Source organism: Oryza glaberrima, chromosome 9 (genome assembly GCF_000147395.1).
Source record: "Oryza glaberrima chromosome 9, OglaRS2, whole genome shotgun sequence".
Taxonomy (NCBI): Eukaryota; Viridiplantae; Streptophyta; class Magnoliopsida; order Poales; family Poaceae; genus Oryza; species Oryza glaberrima.
This window is the reverse complement of record NC_068334.1, coordinates 19,487,551-19,509,624: the sequence shown is the minus strand read 5'-3', so window position 1 is coordinate 19,509,624 and position 22,074 is coordinate 19,487,551. Positions and strand designations below refer to the sequence as shown.

Sequence of the window (22,074 nt, the reverse complement as noted above, 5' to 3'; positions counted from 1 at the left end):
TATGTTTCATCCACCATAGGTTGCACTTATATTGAGACGGAGAATAAAATTTAGTAATACTACTACTTCCTCTGTCCCATAAAGGCGATCGTTTTATACTCACAAAATATCCTATATAGATTATCATACCAGTTTTGTCGGATCATATAGTACTTGAATTATTCTTGTCCACTCGTTTGAATTAAATGCATGTGCGTATTCATTGTTATTTCTCAACCACTCAAACCACCTTTGATGAAGGAGGATAAATTGGAAATTTACACATGAGCTAATTTATCCTATAATCCTTAGAACATCAATCTTTCTGGGACAGGGAGAGTAATAGCTTATCTTACATTTCTTTTCTAAGAGTTTGATAAAACAAACTAGCTACTACTGTAGTAACCATCTCAAAACAAGCCCACAGCATTCTGCTAACAGTCTATCAGATATATATGGGTATCCCGTACACGTTTTGATTGTCTTCTTTCTGCCGCATGGTGGATTGCCCTGAGTGACAAGACAACGAACATATCAAATCGTAGTATGATGAAGCTCTCCATGTTGGGGTAGCCACAAGTTGTCGTAGGGCATAACTTTGTTGTCGGATTCATATTTCTAAACAACTTTCCAATGTGGCGTACAAAATTTCATGGCGTATTTTTTTTCTAAGTTACATGGAAATATGTAAAATATGCATGTACAATTCATTTTATTTTCTAACCTTTTAAATATAATTTTAAAATAAACTCCTCTTAAGCATATTTATAAATCTGAACCATTTGCCTACTGTAATGTTGAGATAGAATAACGTTGTTGCGTCACTTAAGAGACCAATGATATGGCAAATCATTGTTGTCATTCCATGCCATGAACAATAGTTCTATAGTATTTTTTTCACTTATTGATACTTTTTAAAACAAGTTATTTAAGAGTTTAGTTTTTAAAATATAAAGGAAATACTATCTCCATTTTTAAATAACTTGTAGCTGAACTATTCATGCTTAAACTTTAATCTCTCATTTTTTTTCTTAAAAAAATACAAATATTTAAGAAAATACTATATTATCGAAGTATATGTATATTGCATATATCTTAAACATAGGCATAAAACTTCTTCCATTTATTACAGTAAAAATAGGAAATGAAAATGTGATAGTCAACGCTAACAATTATTCGAAAATGGATCAGCAAGCAATACAATTCATTGCATCAGGGTTCGAAATTTTGTTTCAACATTTCGGCCCCCAGGAACGAAACTATAGCATCCGAAATTTTAATATATCCGTGAATTTAGCTAATTTTATTCAGATTATGACATGTGGGTCTAATGGTAAATCCTTAATTATCACTTGTATGGCAAATAGTTAAATATCTCAAAATTGAAATTATATCAGACCGAAATATACATTCCAAAATTTCTGAAATTTTGGATTTATCGTGAACCCTCTGCAAATGGCATACGTACGAAGGACGGAGCGCACACCGTCGATAGTGAGACCTCTCGACTGCCCACCGCTTTGCAAGTCTCGGCTTCTCCATCAAGCTCAAACGACCAAAGCGATCATATCGCGACACAGTCGAGTCACCCTGCACCTAAGCCTGCGCGCTACTGTAAGATCTCTCGATCTCATCTCATGCGTCAACTGATCGAGATCTGCAGCTAGCTACAGCTATAGCTTTAGCTATCGGTCGCCACCTCGTACGTCGTCTACCTCTAGCTACAGCTCCCATGGCTGACATGCGTGCACGACGGCGACGGCGAGATCGACAGCCGGCAAGCCACCGTGCGTCCGGGCTCCCTGCAGGTGAACTGTATGACAGGGAAGCCTATTACCCTATATATTCCTGAGCCTAGATATCCATTACAAATTATGAGGTTGTACATATCCATATTATTTCAAATCATACCATTTTTTTAAGTTGTTCAATATGTGTATCTATTTAGTTTCTTTTTTATCAAACTCTGATAAATATATAAGAAGTCCTGCCAAAACCTGGCAATATTGCTAAATTGTCAAAATTTTGTTATTGTCAAATTTTGATAAAGTTTATTTTGGGTACAATCTGAACATACCATATATTTCAAAACATCCAAATATAGTATGAGATAAAGATAAAAATATGTAAATTACACTAGTTGAATCTTAAGGTCCGTTTGGTAGAACTCCAATTCCTAAATTTAACTCCAAAAGTTAGGTATGTAGTAAAGTTATGGAATAGTCTAAACCTAGCTCCACTACTATTTTAGATGGAACTAAAATTGTTTGGTTGGGCCCCAACTTCAAGAGAGATGAAGATAAAGCCAGAACTGCACCAACATGCTCTTAGGCAAGAAAATTCTGGCTATGCCTTCAAACATGTTATAGCAACAACATCCAGCTGCTGCCATGCATGTCTAAGTTAGCTACACCATACGTTTCAAATTATTTATAGTTATCATTTTAATTTATCCTAAATCAAATATATTTATAACCATTAATTTTTATTTGTGTGATTCAATAACATGTGAATTATACGCATAAAAGTATTTCTCATGGTGAATTTAAAAATATAAATCTTATGGTGTAAAACTATATGAGTTTACAGAAAATGTTATTCAAAGAGATTAAAATGCTTGAATTGGGATAATCCTAAAGCGATAAGTAATTTAAAATGTGGGAGTAATTAACTGTCTAGACAGACACAAGCATGGTGGAGATGATGAGTGATTCGATCACTTGCGCAATCGGCACCAGCAGGTGGGTTGGATCGATGGTTCGTTCAACTTCAAATCAGAGGTTCGGTTCAGAAGATACGGTAGTATCACCTATCTGCTTCTCTGATAAGTGGATTGGCATGCATGGTGAGCTAATGTCTACTAATACTTTAAATTTGAAAGATTGGGCTTATTCGTTTCAAAGGAATTGCAAAGGAAAAGCATAGGAATAGGAATAGGTTTTTAACTACCATTCGTTTCATAGGAATGCACCATAGAAAAACTATGGGAAAGTTTTCCATTCCTCCATTTTTAAAGGAAAAGCATAGGATAAAATAATCCACTCCAACCTAATGTTTGCATTCCTTTGGTTGGCTTGCTCAACAACATAGTAAAAATTCCTGTGTTTCTCAATCCATAGGTTTGCACATGTATTCCTATAGTATTCCTACGTTTTTCCTATTCCTACGTTTTGAAAATCCTGTGAACCGAATGAGCCCTGAGTGAATTGTTGCTGCGGCTGATCTACTTAATTATAAGGACAAATTGAATATTTTAACAAATAAACTTAATAAATAACTTAAAATAAGTACATGATCCAAACAATACGATAAATTTTTTTTATAAAAAAATATATCTTTTAAAGCATGAAACAAATCATTCGTTTCATCAATCTGATAAACATTTCGAAAAGAAACATTCATCTTGCTGAATGCTGATGAGCTATATCATTGCTTCAACTGGCACTACACAGTGGCTACACACCTACATACCCACTGGCCTGGTCGATCAATCTGCATTTGCACGTGTGGGGATTGAACTGCATTTGAGGTTGCAAACTTGCAATGGGGGACAGAGAGATCAGAAGTGTCTCACCACTGGAGTCTCTTCTCGTGTGTGTGCGCTTCAATTCTCTGATCATTTGAGCCAGAAACCCTTTTGTGCATCACCCCCTGGTAGTGATATGCCAGTGCACAGCTATATACAGCACTGCAAAAGTGCAGTAGGAACAAAGCTTAGCTGAGGCTTTAGTAGAGTGGAGAAAGTAATATTTGCAGGTGGTGACCAAGCATTAGCTTGGGTTTCGATTATTCTCTGTCTGTTTCCACCTTGCATCGTGCGACAGCAACATATGTTCCGAGTGGAAACACTAGTACTCCTGGATTGTAACGAGATAGGGGGCTTTGCCCATGCGCTGAGCTGACGAGTCACCAGAAAAATGTCTTCTCTTGTTTGGATTGCAACGAATTTTCCCATTTTCTATAAAAACCAGCACCGATATAGACCTCAATAGCCACACGCGAAAAAAATACCATGGAAATCTAATCGTTATGAAGATACTAACATATAATATTTGTTACTGAGGTTAACGTAAAATCAGTGTTCGCCTAGACCATATAGTTTAGACGGTCTAGACCCTAAACGATGGGTTAACTTGGAATTAGACCGTTCGACTGTCTAGTCAGTCAAAACCAATTTGAACACTATCTAGACCACATAATTAGACAATATATAGACAAGTGTAAACTGTAAACCTGTCGTTTTAGACTATAGCCTAGGCAATGGGCCAATGCATTTTTTGTGTGGCAGGAGTTGAAACTTCGAGCCCAATCCAAAGTGCATATGGTTTAAGGTTTTGACCTCATTCCAAACCCTTCTCCTCTACTCTAAGCCAGTCACTGCAATTAACTTACGTCGTCTCTTCTCTGCTATTCGTCATTGTGGACCTTGCTGCATATTTGTCCGGCCCATGGCTTTACTCGAGTGGTTGTACCTATATAAAGCTGCTAGTTCTTCAATATTTATGGAACATGTTAAGTGTACAAAAAAAATGACGATAATATAGTGTACGGCATATCATCTAGACTAGCTAGACTCTATACCATGGGTCACTGTCCGTCTAGCGTTTAGCGTCTAGGTGAATACTGGGTAAAACATACATCCCTGAGACACTAATTGCAAGCACTCTTTCCCAATCTGACATAATTACAGTGTATCAAGGTATCAACAAATCTCAATCGCTTGAACCACTTGCCAATTGTTCCCTTGCATATGTTACTGTCCCCATGCAGTTATATTGTGTTTGTATCTCTATTAAGGGAGAGTTTAGGATAAGAGTCTGACTATATTTTTTTATCTTGCATATGTTATGACTCTAAGTCCTACTTCCTTTGTCTCAAAATATAAGTATCTAGCTTGTTTTTGGAGAGATTAAGGATTATGGTGCAAGGTAAAAATTTATTATATTCTAAGGCTAGGTAGTTTGGTTTGATATAGATTGCTAGGGGTAGGGTGAAAAAGTAAGTGAAAAAAAAATCACCTTTTACAATTCTAGGTAGCTACTCCCTCCGCTCCTATTTGATCTTCATAGAAGTTTTTTTCATCAAAGATGAGAATGGCTTAACTTCCATGCATTTCATTTAATATGAGTATGTTTTCTTGTGTTTCTATGTTGTCCTGGATAGCTGGTAGCCCCAGTGTAGTTGTTTACTATGGTTCTGCCCTTTTGGGCCTTTTTTCACTTTTAGTGCAGCAAGGTTCTCTTGTCTGCTTTTCATGTATGCACTTATGTTGTCTCTTGGGCTTGGTTTCCAAGCTGGGTAATGAAAGACTTACCTGTTGTAAAAAAAGTGGTAGAGAATAATCAAGAAACATATAGACTTAAACTTCCTCATATGCACAAGGAAAGAGTGCTTAAGGGCAATCCCAACCTAGAAATCATATAGTGATTTCCATACTTACCTTATCATATAGACACTATATATAGAAACTATGTACCCAATAAGTAGTTTCTTCAAAATATATTTGTCGACGGGGGATACCCGCGGATCGTATTTGGAGGGTATTGGGGTATGTTGGTACGAGGATCTAAACGATACGACATCAAGCATACAAGAAGAAAAGGATTATACTAGTTCAGACCCCTCGTAAGGTAATAGCGCTAATCCAGTTTATATAAGATTATGGAAGAAACCATAGAGTACAGAAGAGAACGACTGAACTCCGAGATTACTGACGAGATCCTTGTCGAGAGGGGTTCAACGAGATCTATCGGCGAGTAGGCTTCAAGTCCTCCGGATTGCGTCTATGGTGGCAAGTGTCTTGCACTAAGATTTGATACCCTGTATCCCTTAGGGGGTTTGTATTTATACCATAGATCACCTTAGTCTCTAAGTAGAACTCGGAGACAACGGACCCCGTACGACCAAACTATATCCTAATCTTCTCCGAGTAGGACTCTGTTACTTTCCATTTCACAAATACTATTTCCTTGATTTATACAGATCATTTTCGTGTACTTATGGATATACCGTATCCGTATGTCTCATGACCCTAAGGATAGAGGGTATGTCTTATCCATAACCCTGACAATATTCTTGTCCAATCACCTTTATTCTCTCTCCTCATCCTCCTATCCCCTTGTTCTTTTTTTTATGTAGAACTAGTTTGTTGCATAAAAATGGTTTCTTTATCTTTTTTCCCTCTCTACTCATTAACTCTTTTGCCACCTTATTTTTTTTCTTATGTGACAATATATTTAATGATGAGTAAATTGCACCCACGGTGCATCAACTTAGCAGGTGGGTGCAATTTGGTGCAAGAACTTGAGAAATGAGCGTTCTAGTGCAACAACTTAGCAGATAAGTGCAATTTAGTATAAGAACTTCATAAGTGATCGCATAAATACAACAACTTGCAAGATATGTATTATTTTGATACAATAAGTTAAGAAGTTATTCGACAACTTAATTATTTGGAGCACATTTTTACACATATTAGATTTTTAAGTACTTATTTTGATAATATACTAGCATGGGTTTGTATATAAGTATATTTATATTTTTATTCTAATAACTAATAACTGAAAGTCAATTAAACTGGATGTAGAAATTATTATATTTCGGTTGAGATTTGGGAAGGTGAAGAAAACAAAAATTCTTGAAGGTAATTGGATGTGCAGTATAATTCTTAAAAGATTAAATTCAATATTGTAAGATAATATCCGTAGGATTGCTATGTAACTGATATCGTGAAAAAAAAAACTCACCTAGCATATGCTTAGCTAAGTTGATGTACCAAAATACTAAATTGTCAAGTTCTTTTACTAGAACATACCCACTTGTTAAGCTGTTGCACTCGAATGTTTAATTCTCAAGTTCTTGTACTGTATCACAGCCACCCGCTAAGTTGTTGTACCATGGGTGTAATTTACTCTTTAATGCTATAGAAATTAGCTCAGGTGGAGGGTTGGGACCGTTCTAATTAATTACCCCCATTTCATGCAAACTTAATTTGCATGTATAGACAATAATACTGCACGTCAAATGAAGATGTCAGTGTTATGTGACGATCAGTTTGAAATTTCTGAATTTTTTTTATGTGATGATTAATATGGCATGGAGGGAGTATACCAGGGACATTTAAACTCTAAAGTAGCTATATTTTTGGATGGTTGAGTACTTTGTAACCGCCTTTGTGTATATATTTGGCACTAAATTAAATTAGTTTCTGTCAAATTCTTATGGGACCTCTCCTGCGCTTCCGACAGAATCTTACTGTGAAATTAATTTCTACAAAAAAGAAAAATTGTTTGCTCCAAACAAACTCCTCACAGTGTAGCTGACCTCACTCGATTACATTGCACTGTCAGAAGGTTGCACTTGTGACTTGACAGAATACTAGTGTCCGAACTCCAAACACCAAACGGATAGGCTTGTCGACGATGCTTTCCACTGAAATGATCGGAGGATTAGATTTAGATACATGATAGAAAAGAAAAAAAAATGAAACCGATAGGAACGCCCGTGTAAAACAGAATATTGAAAAACACAATAATTCTATATAAATATGCATTTGAATGGAACATAGGAAAAATTAAGAATTTTAGAGGATTTTACGCTGTTAATGTTGTGCGAACGTTGTACTAATTTTTTCAATAAAATTAATGGTCAAACATTATGCGAAAAGTAAGGGATGAAAAGAAAATCAAGAGCTCTGAGTGAATTCTTCTTTTCCTCTGGAATAGACAGGAAAGGAAACTTTCTTTATGCTTTCCTTCGATTTTCCTTTGTGCCATTAATTACGTTGATCCAAACGATGTTACAGTGGTTAAATACATAGGAAAGCAAATCCTTGGTTTTCTTTGCTTTTGCTCCAATTCAAAATTGGCCTAAATGTGAGAACTTCTACCGCTAATCTTACACCATACAATTCAAAATTTATACTTTGGATAAATTGGAAAACTTCTGAAATTTTGAACTCGATAAGTGACCAATTTACGCCAGTGAAATTTCAGTTTAAAAATACACTGTAACTGTTTGTTTTTAGTGCTGCATTTTCAGTGGCAAGTGTGTACTGCATGCACTGAACATAGTACAGGAAAGCGTGTGTGTGTGACACTCGATGGCTCGACATGGACGTCGAGACCTAATAACGATAGCAACAGCTGTTATGTTGGTGTTCCATCATTTCAGTCGCTTCTCAACCATCTTCTTCAAGAGTTTTCCTAGCTTTTCTTTACTTTCAGAGAAAAGTGTGCTGTCTCGCGTTTGCTGTTTCTGAGTGTTGTGTTTATATCTGCCCTTTTTTAGTGACTATTAGAATATGATTACACAACTTGCTTTTTATGCAGGTCATTTTTTTCTCGTAGTTGATAGACCAAACCGTATGTTTAACAAATGGTTCTGTTTATAAAGAGAGCTGCTAGAGCATGGGATATCGTCCGAACATGATACTTTATGAAGGTTGACGTAGTTTCATGTATCCGCTCCTACTCGTAGTCTAGCATAATCCTACCCTCACTCCACGCACTCACGCCCCGCACCTTGAGCCAACAGTGGCTACGTTGGCAATTAGGGATGCAAGTGGGGCGGGCAAGCGGGTTTTTTAGCCTGCTTATCTCACTTTTAGTTCATTTTTTCTTCTAAATTTTGTAATATCATGTGAGAAATAAACTAGCAAGCGGGTTTTTATGCGGGTAGCGGAACTACCCACTTGCATCCCTATTGGCAATGACGCTCGTCACGACAACAACAACAGGGAGCAAGGGTTGAGCCGAGGGGAAGGGAGAAGAGGAGAGGAGGTGCTAGTGACAGTTTGATAGACTTGATACCCCGTAGGTATCAGCTGTGATACCATGGGTACCAGATAAGGATAATGCACCGCAACTGCACAAAATACCGGCAAGGAGCACGATGGCCTCACCTCCAAGTCCAACAACTTCATTGGCCTCTCCCTTGCATCACCATCGACAATGCGCTGATTGGCATCTTTCTCGATGTCATTCCTTCTTCCTGGTCGCCCCCTTTCGCCATGGAAGCCAGATTAGATGGATGCCGTTATGCCTCAAAGCATGAACTGGAGGAGGCCACGAGAATGATGCTGGCAACCGCCCTTGTTATTGACGTGCACTCGGCCGGATCCAGTAGGTGGGAAGGGTCTAGCCTATAATCCGGCTTCATTGGCCTGCTCCACCATCGCTAAGCATTTCTACGAAGTAGTTGTCTACGGCTAGAAGGAAGGAGGAGCATAGGAGGAGGAGGGGAAAATACAGGAGGGGGCGGAGGAGGATGGAGCGAGGGAAGAGGAAAGGATAAGTATCTCATTAATTTATCTTGCACAAACACCGTCCTGTAGATTTTCTTATTCATAAAAGGTCTAAAGATAATAATAACCCTTTGGAGATGGTTTATAGTAGTATTAGAATTAATTTCGACTTCATCTTTCCTAATCCATATATCGTATTTATTTCTATCTGTACTACCATCTCATCTACTTATAGTAAAATGTATGTTTCTTTACTAGTAATAAAACTCACAATTGAATGATTGAGATCACTTCTGCTGGTGATAATACTGCAGTGAAATACTACTCCCTCTGTCCCATAATATAAGTGATTTTGAGTTTTTGTTTGCACCGTTTGACCACTTGTTTTATTCAAAAAATTTTGGAATTATTTTTTTTGACTTACTTTATTATCCAAAGTACTTTAAGCATAACTTTTTATTTTTTATATTTGCATAAATTTTTTGAATAAGACGAGTGGTCAAACAGTACAAGTAAAAACTCAAAATCATATCATGGGACAGAGGGAGGAGTACAGACCATCGTAAGGTGCTCTATCCTTTGTTGTGAAGCCATGTTGTTCCTGCGTGATCATGATGCATCTTTTGGGCAAAATCGAAACAGCTGCATACTAATGATGATATATATGTAAATTGTGTAGCTTAGCTGGGGGCCTGCATAAATCAATCTGAGTCGTTATAAGCTACACAATCAATCAGTCCGGCTGCTTAACTGTCTAATCTGACCACAAACTTGGACTGAGATACAGCAAGTGGACACAGATCGTCTGACAACAGCAAAATTGCTGCACTATGATTGATTTGGTGAGTTTAATCTCTGTTCTAAAAGCTTGAGCAATCCCTTTCCAGAATTAATTATGGATTTATGGGTCTGTGACTCAGTCGATCAGAACCTCTGCGTATACATTATACACTTGCTGAAAGCCTAAAACCCTTCTAATCAGAGTTGTTAAAGAATCCTGAGCATGCACTAGGTGCTCTCTCATCAATAATATGCTGTACTTATCATGTGATTTTCCTACCAATTAATAGTGCTTCCTGTCTTGGTGATGTAGTAGCATGCATGATGCATGAGTGAAAAGTAAACTGACTTGAGTAATTGGTTGCAACAATTTTAACTACTGCTGCATAGCAAAAACTACATATCATATGCTTGACATGATCCTTATCTGTTCCTGTGTAACATTTGGCCATTTCAACCCCACATTTCAGTGACAAATAAACACTGACTGCTATATTAAGGATTATGGATAGACTGCGATTGCGCGGCAATTCGATCGGCTGGATTTTATCATGAAAGAAACCAAAAATGAAGCAAAGACAGTGATACATTCTGCCGATCGACTTAAACTGAACCTCCTACTAGAAAACATCATGCGTCGGATTCACAGATCGGTCTCTACCCAAGATGCCAGTTTCAGTTTTGTAGCTTAGCGCCTCAACTTGTGCCTCGAGAGAAAAGCGACCCGCTAGTGAACTTGGCAACTTTCGGCAGTGAAATTGGGAGATAAGAGAGGCACGCGCTTGGGTAGGAATGGATGCCAAGTTGTTGTCCTCAGATTTCATGGCAGGTAGCGCGGTTACAAGAAGCTATCTGCCAAGAGCCCCAAACGGTTGCCATCTTCAGAGAAAGAAGCTGGGAATAATTCAGAGTTCAGACCAGTTGTAATAAGTGGCTGGTTAGCTAGTTTACAGTCTGAACTCTGAAGGAATAAAATCTAGTGTTCAGGTCTTCAGGATATGCTTGGATCTAGTCATGCTTCAGATTGTCGGATGCTTTTGTTAACTCCTGAATTTTATGGTTGAGATGTTTTGTCAGGGATTGTTCTTGGTCCTTCCTTTGTGAGCCAAATCAGTTACAGTTCAGCTTAGCATTGCAAAGAAATGGAGATTTCGAGTCTTGGCAGTAAAATAGATGTACAATTCCATACCATTGAGACTAATTTACAGAGCAAGCCGAGGGTAATATTTAGCAAGAGAACAGTACAAAACAAAAATATCACACTCAGTCACCTCATTTCGCCAGCATACACACCCTTGTGGCCTTTGTGCCGGTGCAGGCTGACCAGGCGTCCAAAAAGCATCAGCACTTCACATCCTATATATGTAGTGGCAGGAGCATCTAAAGCATATGCTACAACTACTCCCTCGTCCCTCCATCCAAAAAAAAAACTCAACAATATGACCCCTTAGTCCAGATTCGTTGTCTTAGAAGGGGTCACATTCCCTCCTATGTTAAATTTTTTTTTTAGGACGGAGGGAGTACAAGGTACCATCAAGTAGTCTTTGTAAAGAGCATCTCTGATGACGTAGCTTGGACACGTCATCACACCACACGCCGAGGCCACGCTGTCACCGCCAGCGGGGTGGCCATCTCGCACGACAGCCTTAGCAACTCCGACAAGTCGACGCCGTGTGCCGGGTCGGGCGAGGGGAGGAGGGTGAACTCGTGCAACAGCGTGGCAAGCCAGAATGCCACCGTGGCCATGGCGAGGCTCTTCCCGGGGCAGCTCCGCCGACCCGATCCGAACGGCGCGAGCCTGAGATCCGAACCCATTACACTGAACTCCGCCGCCTTCCCGATGAACCGCTCGGGCCGAAACTCCATCGGCTCGGCCCACACGTCGGGGTCGTGTGCTATGGCCCACATGTTCACCATCGCGGTGGTGCCAGCGGGGATCAGGTACCCGTCCACGTGTACGTCCGACGTGGCCAGGCGGGCCCATGAGAGGAGTGGGCCCGGTGGGTGCAGCCTCAGCGTCTCCTTGATGACGGCGTGGAGGTAGACGAGTGAGGCCGTGTCGGACTCGGTCACGTCCCGGTCCAGCCCAACCACCCGGCCCAGCTCGTCGTGCACCCGAGCCTGCACGTCCTGGTGCAGCACGAGCCGGGCTAAGACCCACTCGATCAGCACGGCCACCGTGTCCGTCCCGCGAAACACCATCTCCTGCACACGTATCAGAAAACCGATGAGAAAACATGCAGAGGTAGTCGCCGGCGAGAAAGGTTGGGTTCTTCGGTGACGTGACGCACCCAGAGAACGGCGACCATGTCGGAGTCGGCGAGCTTGTCGCTGCCCTGCAGGGAGAGCAAGACGTCGGTGAAGTCGATGGCGGCTGCGACGGGAGCAGATGAGCGGTGCTCGTCGATGATGCGGGTGACGAAGCGGTTGACGCGGGGGACGAGGCGGGAGCAGCGGGCGCGGGTGCTCTGCAGGTCGAAGCGGGCGAGCCATGGGAGGTGGTCGGACCAGTTGAGCTGGCCGAGCAGGTCGTAGCCTTCGTCGACGAGGGCCCTCAGCTCCCGGACCTCGTCGCTCTCCTTGCCGGGGTCCAGCTGCAGCTCGTACCGCCGGCCGAACACCGACCACATCACGTTGTGGAGCGACGCGCGGCGCAGGACGCGGCGGACCTCGACGACGGCGCCGGCGGCGGAATCGCCGCTCCGGCTCCGCTGCTGCAGCTTGATGGCGCGGACCATCTGGCGCGCGATGACCGCGCGCTGGGGCGCGGACGCCGCGACCTGCCACGGGGAGAAGAGGTGCGTGGACGCCACCCGCCGCAGCGCGCGCCAGTACGCGCCGTGGGGCGCGAACCCGATGGCGCGGTGGAACAGCAGCCCGTACGCGGACTCCTTCACGGGGCGGTCGGCGAACGCCGCGCCGTGCAGGATCTCCCTCGCCACGTCCGGGTGCGCCGCCACGACCACCCGCGTCTCCCCGAGCGACAGCGCCATCAGCCGCCCCGCCCCCGCCGCCTCCGCCGCCGCGGCGAGCTTCCGGTGCGCCAGCCCGGTCATGAGCCACATGCTGCCGATCACCGGCAGCCCCCTCAGCCCAGGAACAGCCGCCACACCGCACGGCGACCCCCGACGCCGCCGCCGCGTCCACCACCACCTCCCCCACGCCGGCCCTCCGGGGAAGGACCAGTGCAGCAGACATGTAACCAGACCAGCGACGGCGCAAACCACGACGAACCCAAGAAGCCGGTGAGGCTGGCCGTCGCCATCGCCGGAGCATTTAGCCGCCAAGGAGAGGTAGAGCAGCCAGCTGCCAGTGTCCTCCGGAGTCGCCATGACTATTGTTGACTCGACTGTCTAGAGACGTACGACTCTCGTTCGTTAGCTCAACGCTTCGGCTTGACACAGGCGGAATGACGGACGAGGCGCCGGCTTTTATAGGCGCGGGAAAGTCGTCAACGGCGCGCGACGCGAGCGACGGTATACAGCTTAACGCGTAGTAGTACTACTAGCTGTTTTCATTTCAACGGCGATTCGGCAGATGAAAAGACGAGATATTTTGGGTGGCGAACTGGGCATAATAGTAGTACTATTATATGCAGTGACACGTAAAGCAGTAGAAGAGTAGAATTCACGTAGAGGATTCTCAACCGGACGAACTGGCGAGGATGCATGGCACAAGCTGGTGAAAGTTTTGAGGGGGTGAAACGGCGCGCGCGAGAGTGGGGGGGCACGCGTAAGGACGGGGGAGAGAGGGAAGCGGCGGTGACACGTACACGAACGGTGGTGGTGGGGGTGCGGGAGAAGGGGCAGGGGGGCGAGGCGGCGTGGGGTGCACGTGATTACCATGCACGGATGCGCCGGTTGGCAGCGAGGCGTGCGCGCCCATGCAGGTGCAGAGGCTAGCGTCGCGTCGGCCTGTGTAATTGTCTACGATCGGAATACTAGGTAGGCGCAGAGCATGGTGCTCGCGCCGCGGGGCGCGGCTGGTCGGCTCGGCGCGCGCTCGCCCACAGCTAGCCCGGCCACGCGCCGTCGCTGCGTCGCTCACGCGGGGCTCGTGCGCGTGCGGGCGTGGGCGCGCGCATGATGCTGCTCACCAACCAATGCAACGGCATCGGCGGATCGACCTCTTCCTCCGTATCCCTTGTTTAATTTGTCGCTCGTTCGATCGTGTGCTTCATGAAGTCCTCTGGCAAATGCCGCAACGGCGCTGTTTGGAGAGTTTTGAGATTTTTAAAAGCAGCTAGTAGTAGTATTTGGGGTCTGTTTGGCACAGCTCTAGCTCCAGCTCCACCCCTCCGAGAGGGGTGGAGCTGGAGCTCAGCTAAATAGTTTCAGCTCCACCAAAACTGGGAGTGGAGTTGGGTGGAGCTCTCACAAAATATACTGGAGTTGTGGAGTTAGGTTTATGCAGCTCCATAACTCCACTCCAGACTCAACTCCTGGAGTTATATTTATGAGTTGGAGCTGTACCAAACATGCCCTTGGTACAGCTCCAACTCCTAAATTTATCCAGAAGTTGGATTTGGAGTGGAGTCGTAGAGCACCCTAAACACAACTCCACATTTCTAGTTTATTTTGTGAGAACGCTTCACCCAGCTTCGCTCCTATTTTAGGTGGAGCTAGAACTGTTTGGCTGAGCTCTAAAACTAGAGTTGAAGCCGTGCCAAACATACCCTAGGGCCTTGTAAAGCTCCAACTTCTAAATTTAACTACAGGAGTTGGGTCTCGAGTGAAGTTGTTGAGCTGTCTAAACCTAGCTCCACCTCTCTAGTTTATTTTGTGAGAGAACTCCACCCAGTTCTACTCCCATTTTAGGTGGAGCTAAAACTGTTTGATTGAACTCCAGCTTCAGGAGAGATCACTACTAGAAAAATCATTTTTTTCAGGCGACCAAAAATCATTTTCGCAGGCGCCCGTCACCCATATACAAATTTTCGCAGGTGGCCTAGTCACCCGCCTGCGAAAATCCTCTGGACAAAAAAAAAATCGCCGCCACCCCCCACCCGTCCTCCTACCCACCTTCGGCCGATCTAGGGTTAGGGTTTTGGGAGGAAGAGGGAGAGGAAGGGGAAGCACAGCCACTACAGGGCCGCTGCCGCCACCGCCGCCCTCCCCTGGCCGGATCCGGGAGGGGAGGGGAGCCGCGCCGCCGCCGCCCCGCGTCGTGGAGGGGAGGGGAAAGGGGAGGGTGCGTGTAACGTCCCGCCTCTCCCAAGCTGGGCCTCCGAAAAAGAAGTTGTAACTTGTTGATATGAGTATTCTATTAAAACTATTAAGCCCTAGGGCGGGATGTTACATCCTCACCCTCTTAAGACACCGACGTCCTCGTCGGTCAACCCCAGGCTAGGAACGTCCCCTCTTGGCTACGTCAGTGCATCCAGTGCCAGCGCATGTGCCATGCTGTGTGACCACTCCGGGTCCACACCAGCCATGCGCCCTATGCCTGCGCAACTGCGACACACGCGCTCGTGTAACCGCGAGAGTCGGCTCTGATACCACTTGTAACGTAGGTCCGTGCATCCAGTGCCAGCGCATGTGCCATGCTGTGTGACCACTCTGAGTTCACACCAGCCATGCGCCCCATGCCTGCGCAACTGCGACACACGTGCCCGTGTAACCGTGAGAGTCGGCTCTGATACCACTTGTAACGTACGTCCATGCATCCAGTGCCAGCGCATGTGCCATGCTATGTGGCCACTCCGAGTCCACACCAGCCATGAGCCCCATGCCTGCGCAACTGCGACACACGCGTCCGTGTAACCGCGAGAGTCGGCTCTGATACCACTTGTAACGTCCCGCCTCTTCCAGGTCGGGTCCGCTTACATCTGCCAGCTTTCATAGGTCATAGACTACCCTCACAAACCAACACAAGTTCAGAGTTCTTTCGAGATCGGCTTCCAGAAAAGAAGTTATAACTTGTTGATATGAATATTCTATTAATCCTATTAAGCCCTAGGCCGGGATATTACAGCGCGGGAGAGGAATGAAGGAGAATGAGGACTTTGAAAAAAATAGGCCCTATAGGTTGGCTCTATTTATATTCCAAGTCTATTTTCGCAGGCGGACAACGAGCTTCACCCTGGTTTGCATTTCTGTAGACGGCTATTTGGCTCCGAGGGTCATATCCTCCTGCGAAAATAAATACCTAACGTCGGTAAAAGTGTTTTTTTTTCTAGTAGAGGATGGAGGTGGAGGTGGAGCTGGAATTGTGCCAAACAGGAATTGGAGGATTCATTGTTAAGAGATGAGTAGTTAGCGGGTGAGAAGTTTTTCCGTTTCTAGTTTTTAGTTCAATTTTTAAATACTATAGCTATTGATTTTCGAAATCCATAGGAAAATCCAGGTTGTCTGAGGAGCTGAAGATTGTGAAAGTCTACGCAAGTTCTTCCGTGTGCATAGCTGCAGCTAGACATCTTCAGATCATGATCAGATATACGGATCAGGTTATCAGGGCAGGGGCAGGGAGTCCCAGCTGATGCAACATAATGTCATTCTATATATTAGTACCGCGTCACGCATTTAGCGACACCATTAAACAAACTTTGTGATTACTCCTACTAAATAAATATCGAATGGCTAGAAATGTCACCAACTCACCATGCCAAATATCACTACAGTGCTGGGAGACATATATCCATGCCATGAGGATATTCCCTTGTTTTGTACTTATCACTTTAAAAGTGATAAAAATTAAAATATTAACAAGATAGACTTCACAAATATGTAAATTTAAATTTAACTTAGACAATTATAAAAAATAATAAATATCGTTGCGAATGGTACGCACTGTTCACATTCAAATTTATTGTTTTTTTATTTCTATTTGTATATATTGATTTTAAATTGGTACGTTTGTGACATGAAATATCTTATATTAATATATAATGTCATTTTTTAAAAAAAATTAATAACAATTTAGGTGCATATAGCGAAGTGAGTGTAACTCAACTGGCTAGGTTTCTTGTTGTGGAACTAGCTTATCTGGTTTAAATTATAGATTTGACATGGCTGCTCGTGTTGACAGCTAATTATTCTTTCCGTGGTAGGCAACGTACCCATCGATAGTGAGGCGTCCGTGTCGACTTTATCAATATCAAGATATGTTGGATAAGTTTTTTGAAGGCCCTCATAGGTTCATAGGGTGAATATGCGCGTATTGTAAGTATCTGTGTTTATGCTATGTTTCTAAAAAATATTAAATGCATGTAAAAATAAGAGGATATTGGCTTAAGGTATGAAAAAAGTTTCCTCAAATAATGCAAGGTTGATGCATAAAACAACTCGATCCAAGTCAGGTACTTAAGTGTGCACCTATCATGCATGTCCGTCCCATGGATACGAACATATGCAAGTTATTTACTCCCTCCGTCCCATAATATAAGGTATTTTACGTTTCTGTTTGCACTGTTTGACCATTCGTCTTATTCAAAAAATTTAGGAATTATTATTTATTTTTTTTATTTACTTTATTATCTAAAATACTTTAAGCATAACTTTTCGTTTTTTATATTTGCACAAATTTTTTGAATAAGACGAGTGGTCAAACATTGTAAGAAAAACTTAAAATCTCTTATATTATGGGATGGAAGGAGTAGTAAATACTAAGATTAACACACACTAGTAGTCCAATTTTAAATTTGTTTAGATTACCCCCTCGAGGATATGATTGCCTAAATGGATGAATTTCTGTTCATTAGGATCAGTTCCCTACGAATATTTATATTATTCTACAAAATTTGAACTAAAAAGAATACTGGGGGGTCAGTATCGTCTTGCCTTTGGGATGAAAGGCAAGGTTCGCCGTTGTTCCATCCAGACCATCCGTACTTCAATGAACGGTAGCATGGTTTAGCACCTCAAAGATGATTAACAGCTAATTAATTAATATAATATTTTCTATATATTAGTCCAATTAATTAACAAGATCGGTTCTGTCTATTAATTTTCTTATGATAAAATACTCTTGTACAATAAAGACAGATTAGTTTTTTCAAAATAAATGTTTAATTTTTGGGAGGATTTTAGCATTAGAATTGCTAGATGTTTCATACGGACGTGGCATAATTATTTTACTACTGTATAAATAAAGGATTTTTCTTGTCCTGAGATTGTTTGCTTCTTGATTTTATCTTATTTTTTGAGTTGGTTCCAAAAGGCAAGGCAGGTATTAGTTGTATTTGATTTACCGCTGGAGATCATTTCCTTGATTTTTTTTTAAGAGAGAACAACTCTATTAGTTAATTAGCTGCTAATTAGTCACTAAAAGGGTGCTAACTGCTAAACTATGGAACCGTTGATTGCCGTATGGATGTCCTGGATGGAACCAACGGCAAACTTTGCCTTTGGTCCCAAATGCAGAGGATACGAACCCGGGGAGGGGGAATTGCAGTCGCGTGTTAATTAGATTATTGTTGCATACATATATGGTTCAGGAAAACTATACGTCACATTTTGTACTAGTACCAAATTAAGAATAATAGTAGAGATCAACATGCTTTGTCGCTGGACTTGTTTTAATTAGCTCATGATTTCGATCGTAAGGGTGACGAGTTTGTGAGGCAAGCACTCAGCACTGTCATAACATTCTTCTGCTGCTTTTGTGTGATATCTTTTCAGTTATGGTGCAGCATGAACAGAACAGGCAAAGTGCCCAGCAAGGTAATTATCAGATCGTTATGTGGTCAGTGGTATTCGCAGCTTCATTAATTCTTGGAAAGATAGAACTTTCAAGTACACATATAGTATCACACACCAAACAGCTGGGACAAATAGGGGGTTACTCAGGCTGTAGTCAGGCATTCATTTCTACTCCGTTTTTACCAGTTCTTGGCTTCTTGCAATCGATCGATCGACAATACATGTGAGTATGTGACGCAGTGACATGCTCTCAGACAAGAGCTGCTTCAACCAATATAGATAATATCTGATCTGTTGCTAGCTAGATTCTGTTAGTCTCCTGTGGACGCCAAAGGCTTGCTTTGTTACTATACTAATTAGTATGTATAGCTGATTAGTTAATTTCCCTATGCACCCCTAATTGTACCATTATGTCCATTTCTTAAAAACACATGAAAATGACTCGTGGCAAGTCAACTAGGTGACTCACTTACTCAATAACATAATGTGCTCTTGCCTGACTACATGTTTAACTGAAATAATTAAGCAACGTTCTTCAGTTATATGTGGTCAAGAGAGGGACATGCAAAATACAGAACAGGTTTCGCGAAAAAAAAAATGCAGAACGGGTGAACAACACCTCCAAGGCTTGTGGATATGGATGGACCAACTCTATTTTAATCTGAAGAGGAGTGACTAAATCAAGATTCTTCCTTAGATATGCTCTTTCCGTTCCTGCCATCTTGCTTGATCGACACTGATTGCTTCCATTGCAGGAAAACATCCATGTTTACCATAAACAAATCAGGTGTTAAGCTATAAACTAGAATCAATTATTGCATCGATGAGCTGTGAGTGGCTAATCTTGTATGGTACAGTAAGTTTGATCTGAAAATTCTGCATTCTCTGTCTATGTCAAGCACAAGCTAGTTTTCATCATTGTATATTATTCTAGCTCGAGGGATGAGAGCATGATTAAATATATCTGAAGTTCTGAATCCTACTAGTGCATACGAGGGACGAAAAGAACAGTGCGGTTTTTTAAGACGCTTACAATTAGATAAGTGTTTGAGTCCTTATCGATTCCTATTGTTTTTTCTTTGCGTTCTACTCACAACGCATCAATATTTTACGAGCATATATAATATAGCGACTGTTCTGTTCATATTAGCAAGAAACAGCAACCAATATTGGATGACAGCATGAGTGATGCCTTCCTCAAAAGAAACTAAAAGGAGCATGAGTGATGATGATCCATCAGCTGATTAATTCCGGGGAGTAAGTTAATTAAGTTTTTTGATTTGGATCATCAGCTCTCTCTTTTCACATACCTGGCAAATCCTGATGCTAACCTTGTATTGTACTCCTTCCATCCACAAATAATATAACCATTTCTAGGTTATCTACCAGAGGTTAAGATCTATTACAAGAAAAGATTTTGGTACTCCTCATTAAATGACACTAGACATAATTTTCATAAATTTCACATCATCATGAAACTAGTACTACTAGACACTACTATTTCAATGCAAGCACCACTATTCCATACTTAAATTTAATGCTACTTATCTCACATGATGTCTTAGATGTTGTGTAGAAATCATGTCTCATGCAAGACATGGTTTCTTTCTCTTTCCTTATTTATTCACTTGCCACATCATTTTTCATCCTAGGTGACAGTTTATTTAATGATATGGACACCATCCTAGTCATTGGATTGAGAATGGTAGGTCATTCCCAACCCATGACACTAGACATAGTTTCCATAAACTCCACATCATCAAGAAACTAGTGCTAGACACTACTCTTCCAATGCAAACACAACTATTCCATACTTTAATTTAATGCTACTTATCCCACATGATGTCTTAAATGTTGTGTAGAAACCATATCTCATGCAAGACATGGTTTCCTTCTCTTTCCTCATTTATTCACTTGTCACATCATTTTTCATTTTAGGTGGCAACTTATTTAATGCTATAGACACCATCCTAGTCATTGGGTTGGGCTCATTAACTGTGCAGTTGGACCACCCCTACTAATCAAGCTCGTACTCGCTCCATCCGGACCTCCAGCATTTAAAATTTACATATTTGCTACATATCATTCGATAAAAATTTAGAAATAAAATCATATAGATTTTGGACCATCCGATCCGCACTAAATTTTTGTGGCTAAGCTTTTTATCCTCCGACTTCAGTGAGCTCCCCCTCTTTCCGGCCCCGACGATATTTCCCAACTCCGACAGAGGAGACATAGATTAGGGTTTGGGTTTAAGATTAGGTTGGATAGGAGCGTTGGGAGATGGGGAAGAGGAAGGATTTCCTTGGGGTTTAGAGGGATCGCCATAGACAGCAGAGGACCTATGATGGGTGGTGGACACGGGCCAACGACGCTGGAGCCATGGGGGTTGGCAGTGGGCGGTGGGCCGGCGTTGAAGACGGGGGCAAACAATGAGACTGGAGAGGAGGCAACGACTGGTGGTGAAGGATCCGGCGGCTAGAGATGGGTAAGACCTTGGGTGGGGGCACCATAGCTTTGCGAAAGAGAAGGGGGGAGGCCGGCCGGAGAGAGAGGACTTGGTATTGTTAACCAATTCCGACCATCCGATGAGACTGGGCTGTGGCCGGCGCAGGAGGAGTGTGCATGCGCATGTGCAAGCGGGATTGAGGAAGGGAAGAGAAAGAAAAGGTTTTGGCTATGTTGCACGAATCTTAAAGTGATCCAATAGTTCAAAATTTACAACATTTGAGGGGGTTTTTCATGTCAAAAGTCATATAGGCAGTTCCTAAAATTTATACCAAAATATAACTTCTCTATCTGCTTATGTTCTTAACAAATCATAACTTTTTCATTTAGTTCCACCTAGGAAGTGATCTAGGATTGGTCCATGGTCAGGGCTAGCCTATAAAAGAGTTAAGGGCATGTTTGGATCCTACCCTAACAATTTATTGCTAGTGCCAAAATCTAGGCAAATTTTAGCACTATCAATATTTTGTTAAGGTAAAGTTATATGGTTCTTGTTTCGATCGGGATCAATATGAAGCCAAATTTTGGTATCGTAGTGAAAAACTTCTATAATTTGGCCAAATAAAACATGGGCACTACCAATTGGTTGTGCTCAATCCAAACACATGTACTATTTAAGTTGCCAAAAAATTGGTAAGGCACATTAGCCTATGCATAATGATTACATGGTGAAAATATATCCATCATAATTAATGGGCAGTCTTCGGGCCATGGCCCGAGTGATCTGAGGTGTGAGTCTGCCCCTAATAATACATATTTTAAAAATATCTTTGTACAATCTAAAAACGGATTTGCTATCCTACTGTCGACAGTTTTCACCACAGTTTTCAGGGGTGAAAACTGTCAAATTTTAAACCGTCCGATATGCTTAGCTTTGAGCTTTGTGCTGTGGAGGAAAAAATGAAAAAAAAAACCACATGCTCA

The 22,074-nt window shown here is 42.3% G+C and overlaps 1 protein-coding gene across 1 annotated transcript; it reads right to left on the bottom strand.

Annotated features, from left to right (window-relative positions):
• Nucleotides 1-11,204: 11,204 nt before the first annotated feature.
• Nucleotides 11,205-13,397, bottom strand: LOC127783893 (cytochrome P450 78A9-like). Its single transcript, XM_052311043.1, has 2 exons — nt 12,295-13,397; nt 11,205-12,208 (listed from the first exon to the last, which is right to left on the bottom strand). Exons 1-2 carry the CDS (start codon nt 13,333-13,335, stop codon nt 11,588-11,590), a joined length of 1,662 nt encoding a protein of 553 aa, XP_052167003.1. The 5' UTR covers nt 13,336-13,397; the 3' UTR covers nt 11,205-11,587.
• Nucleotides 13,398-22,074: the final 8,677 nt, after the last annotated feature.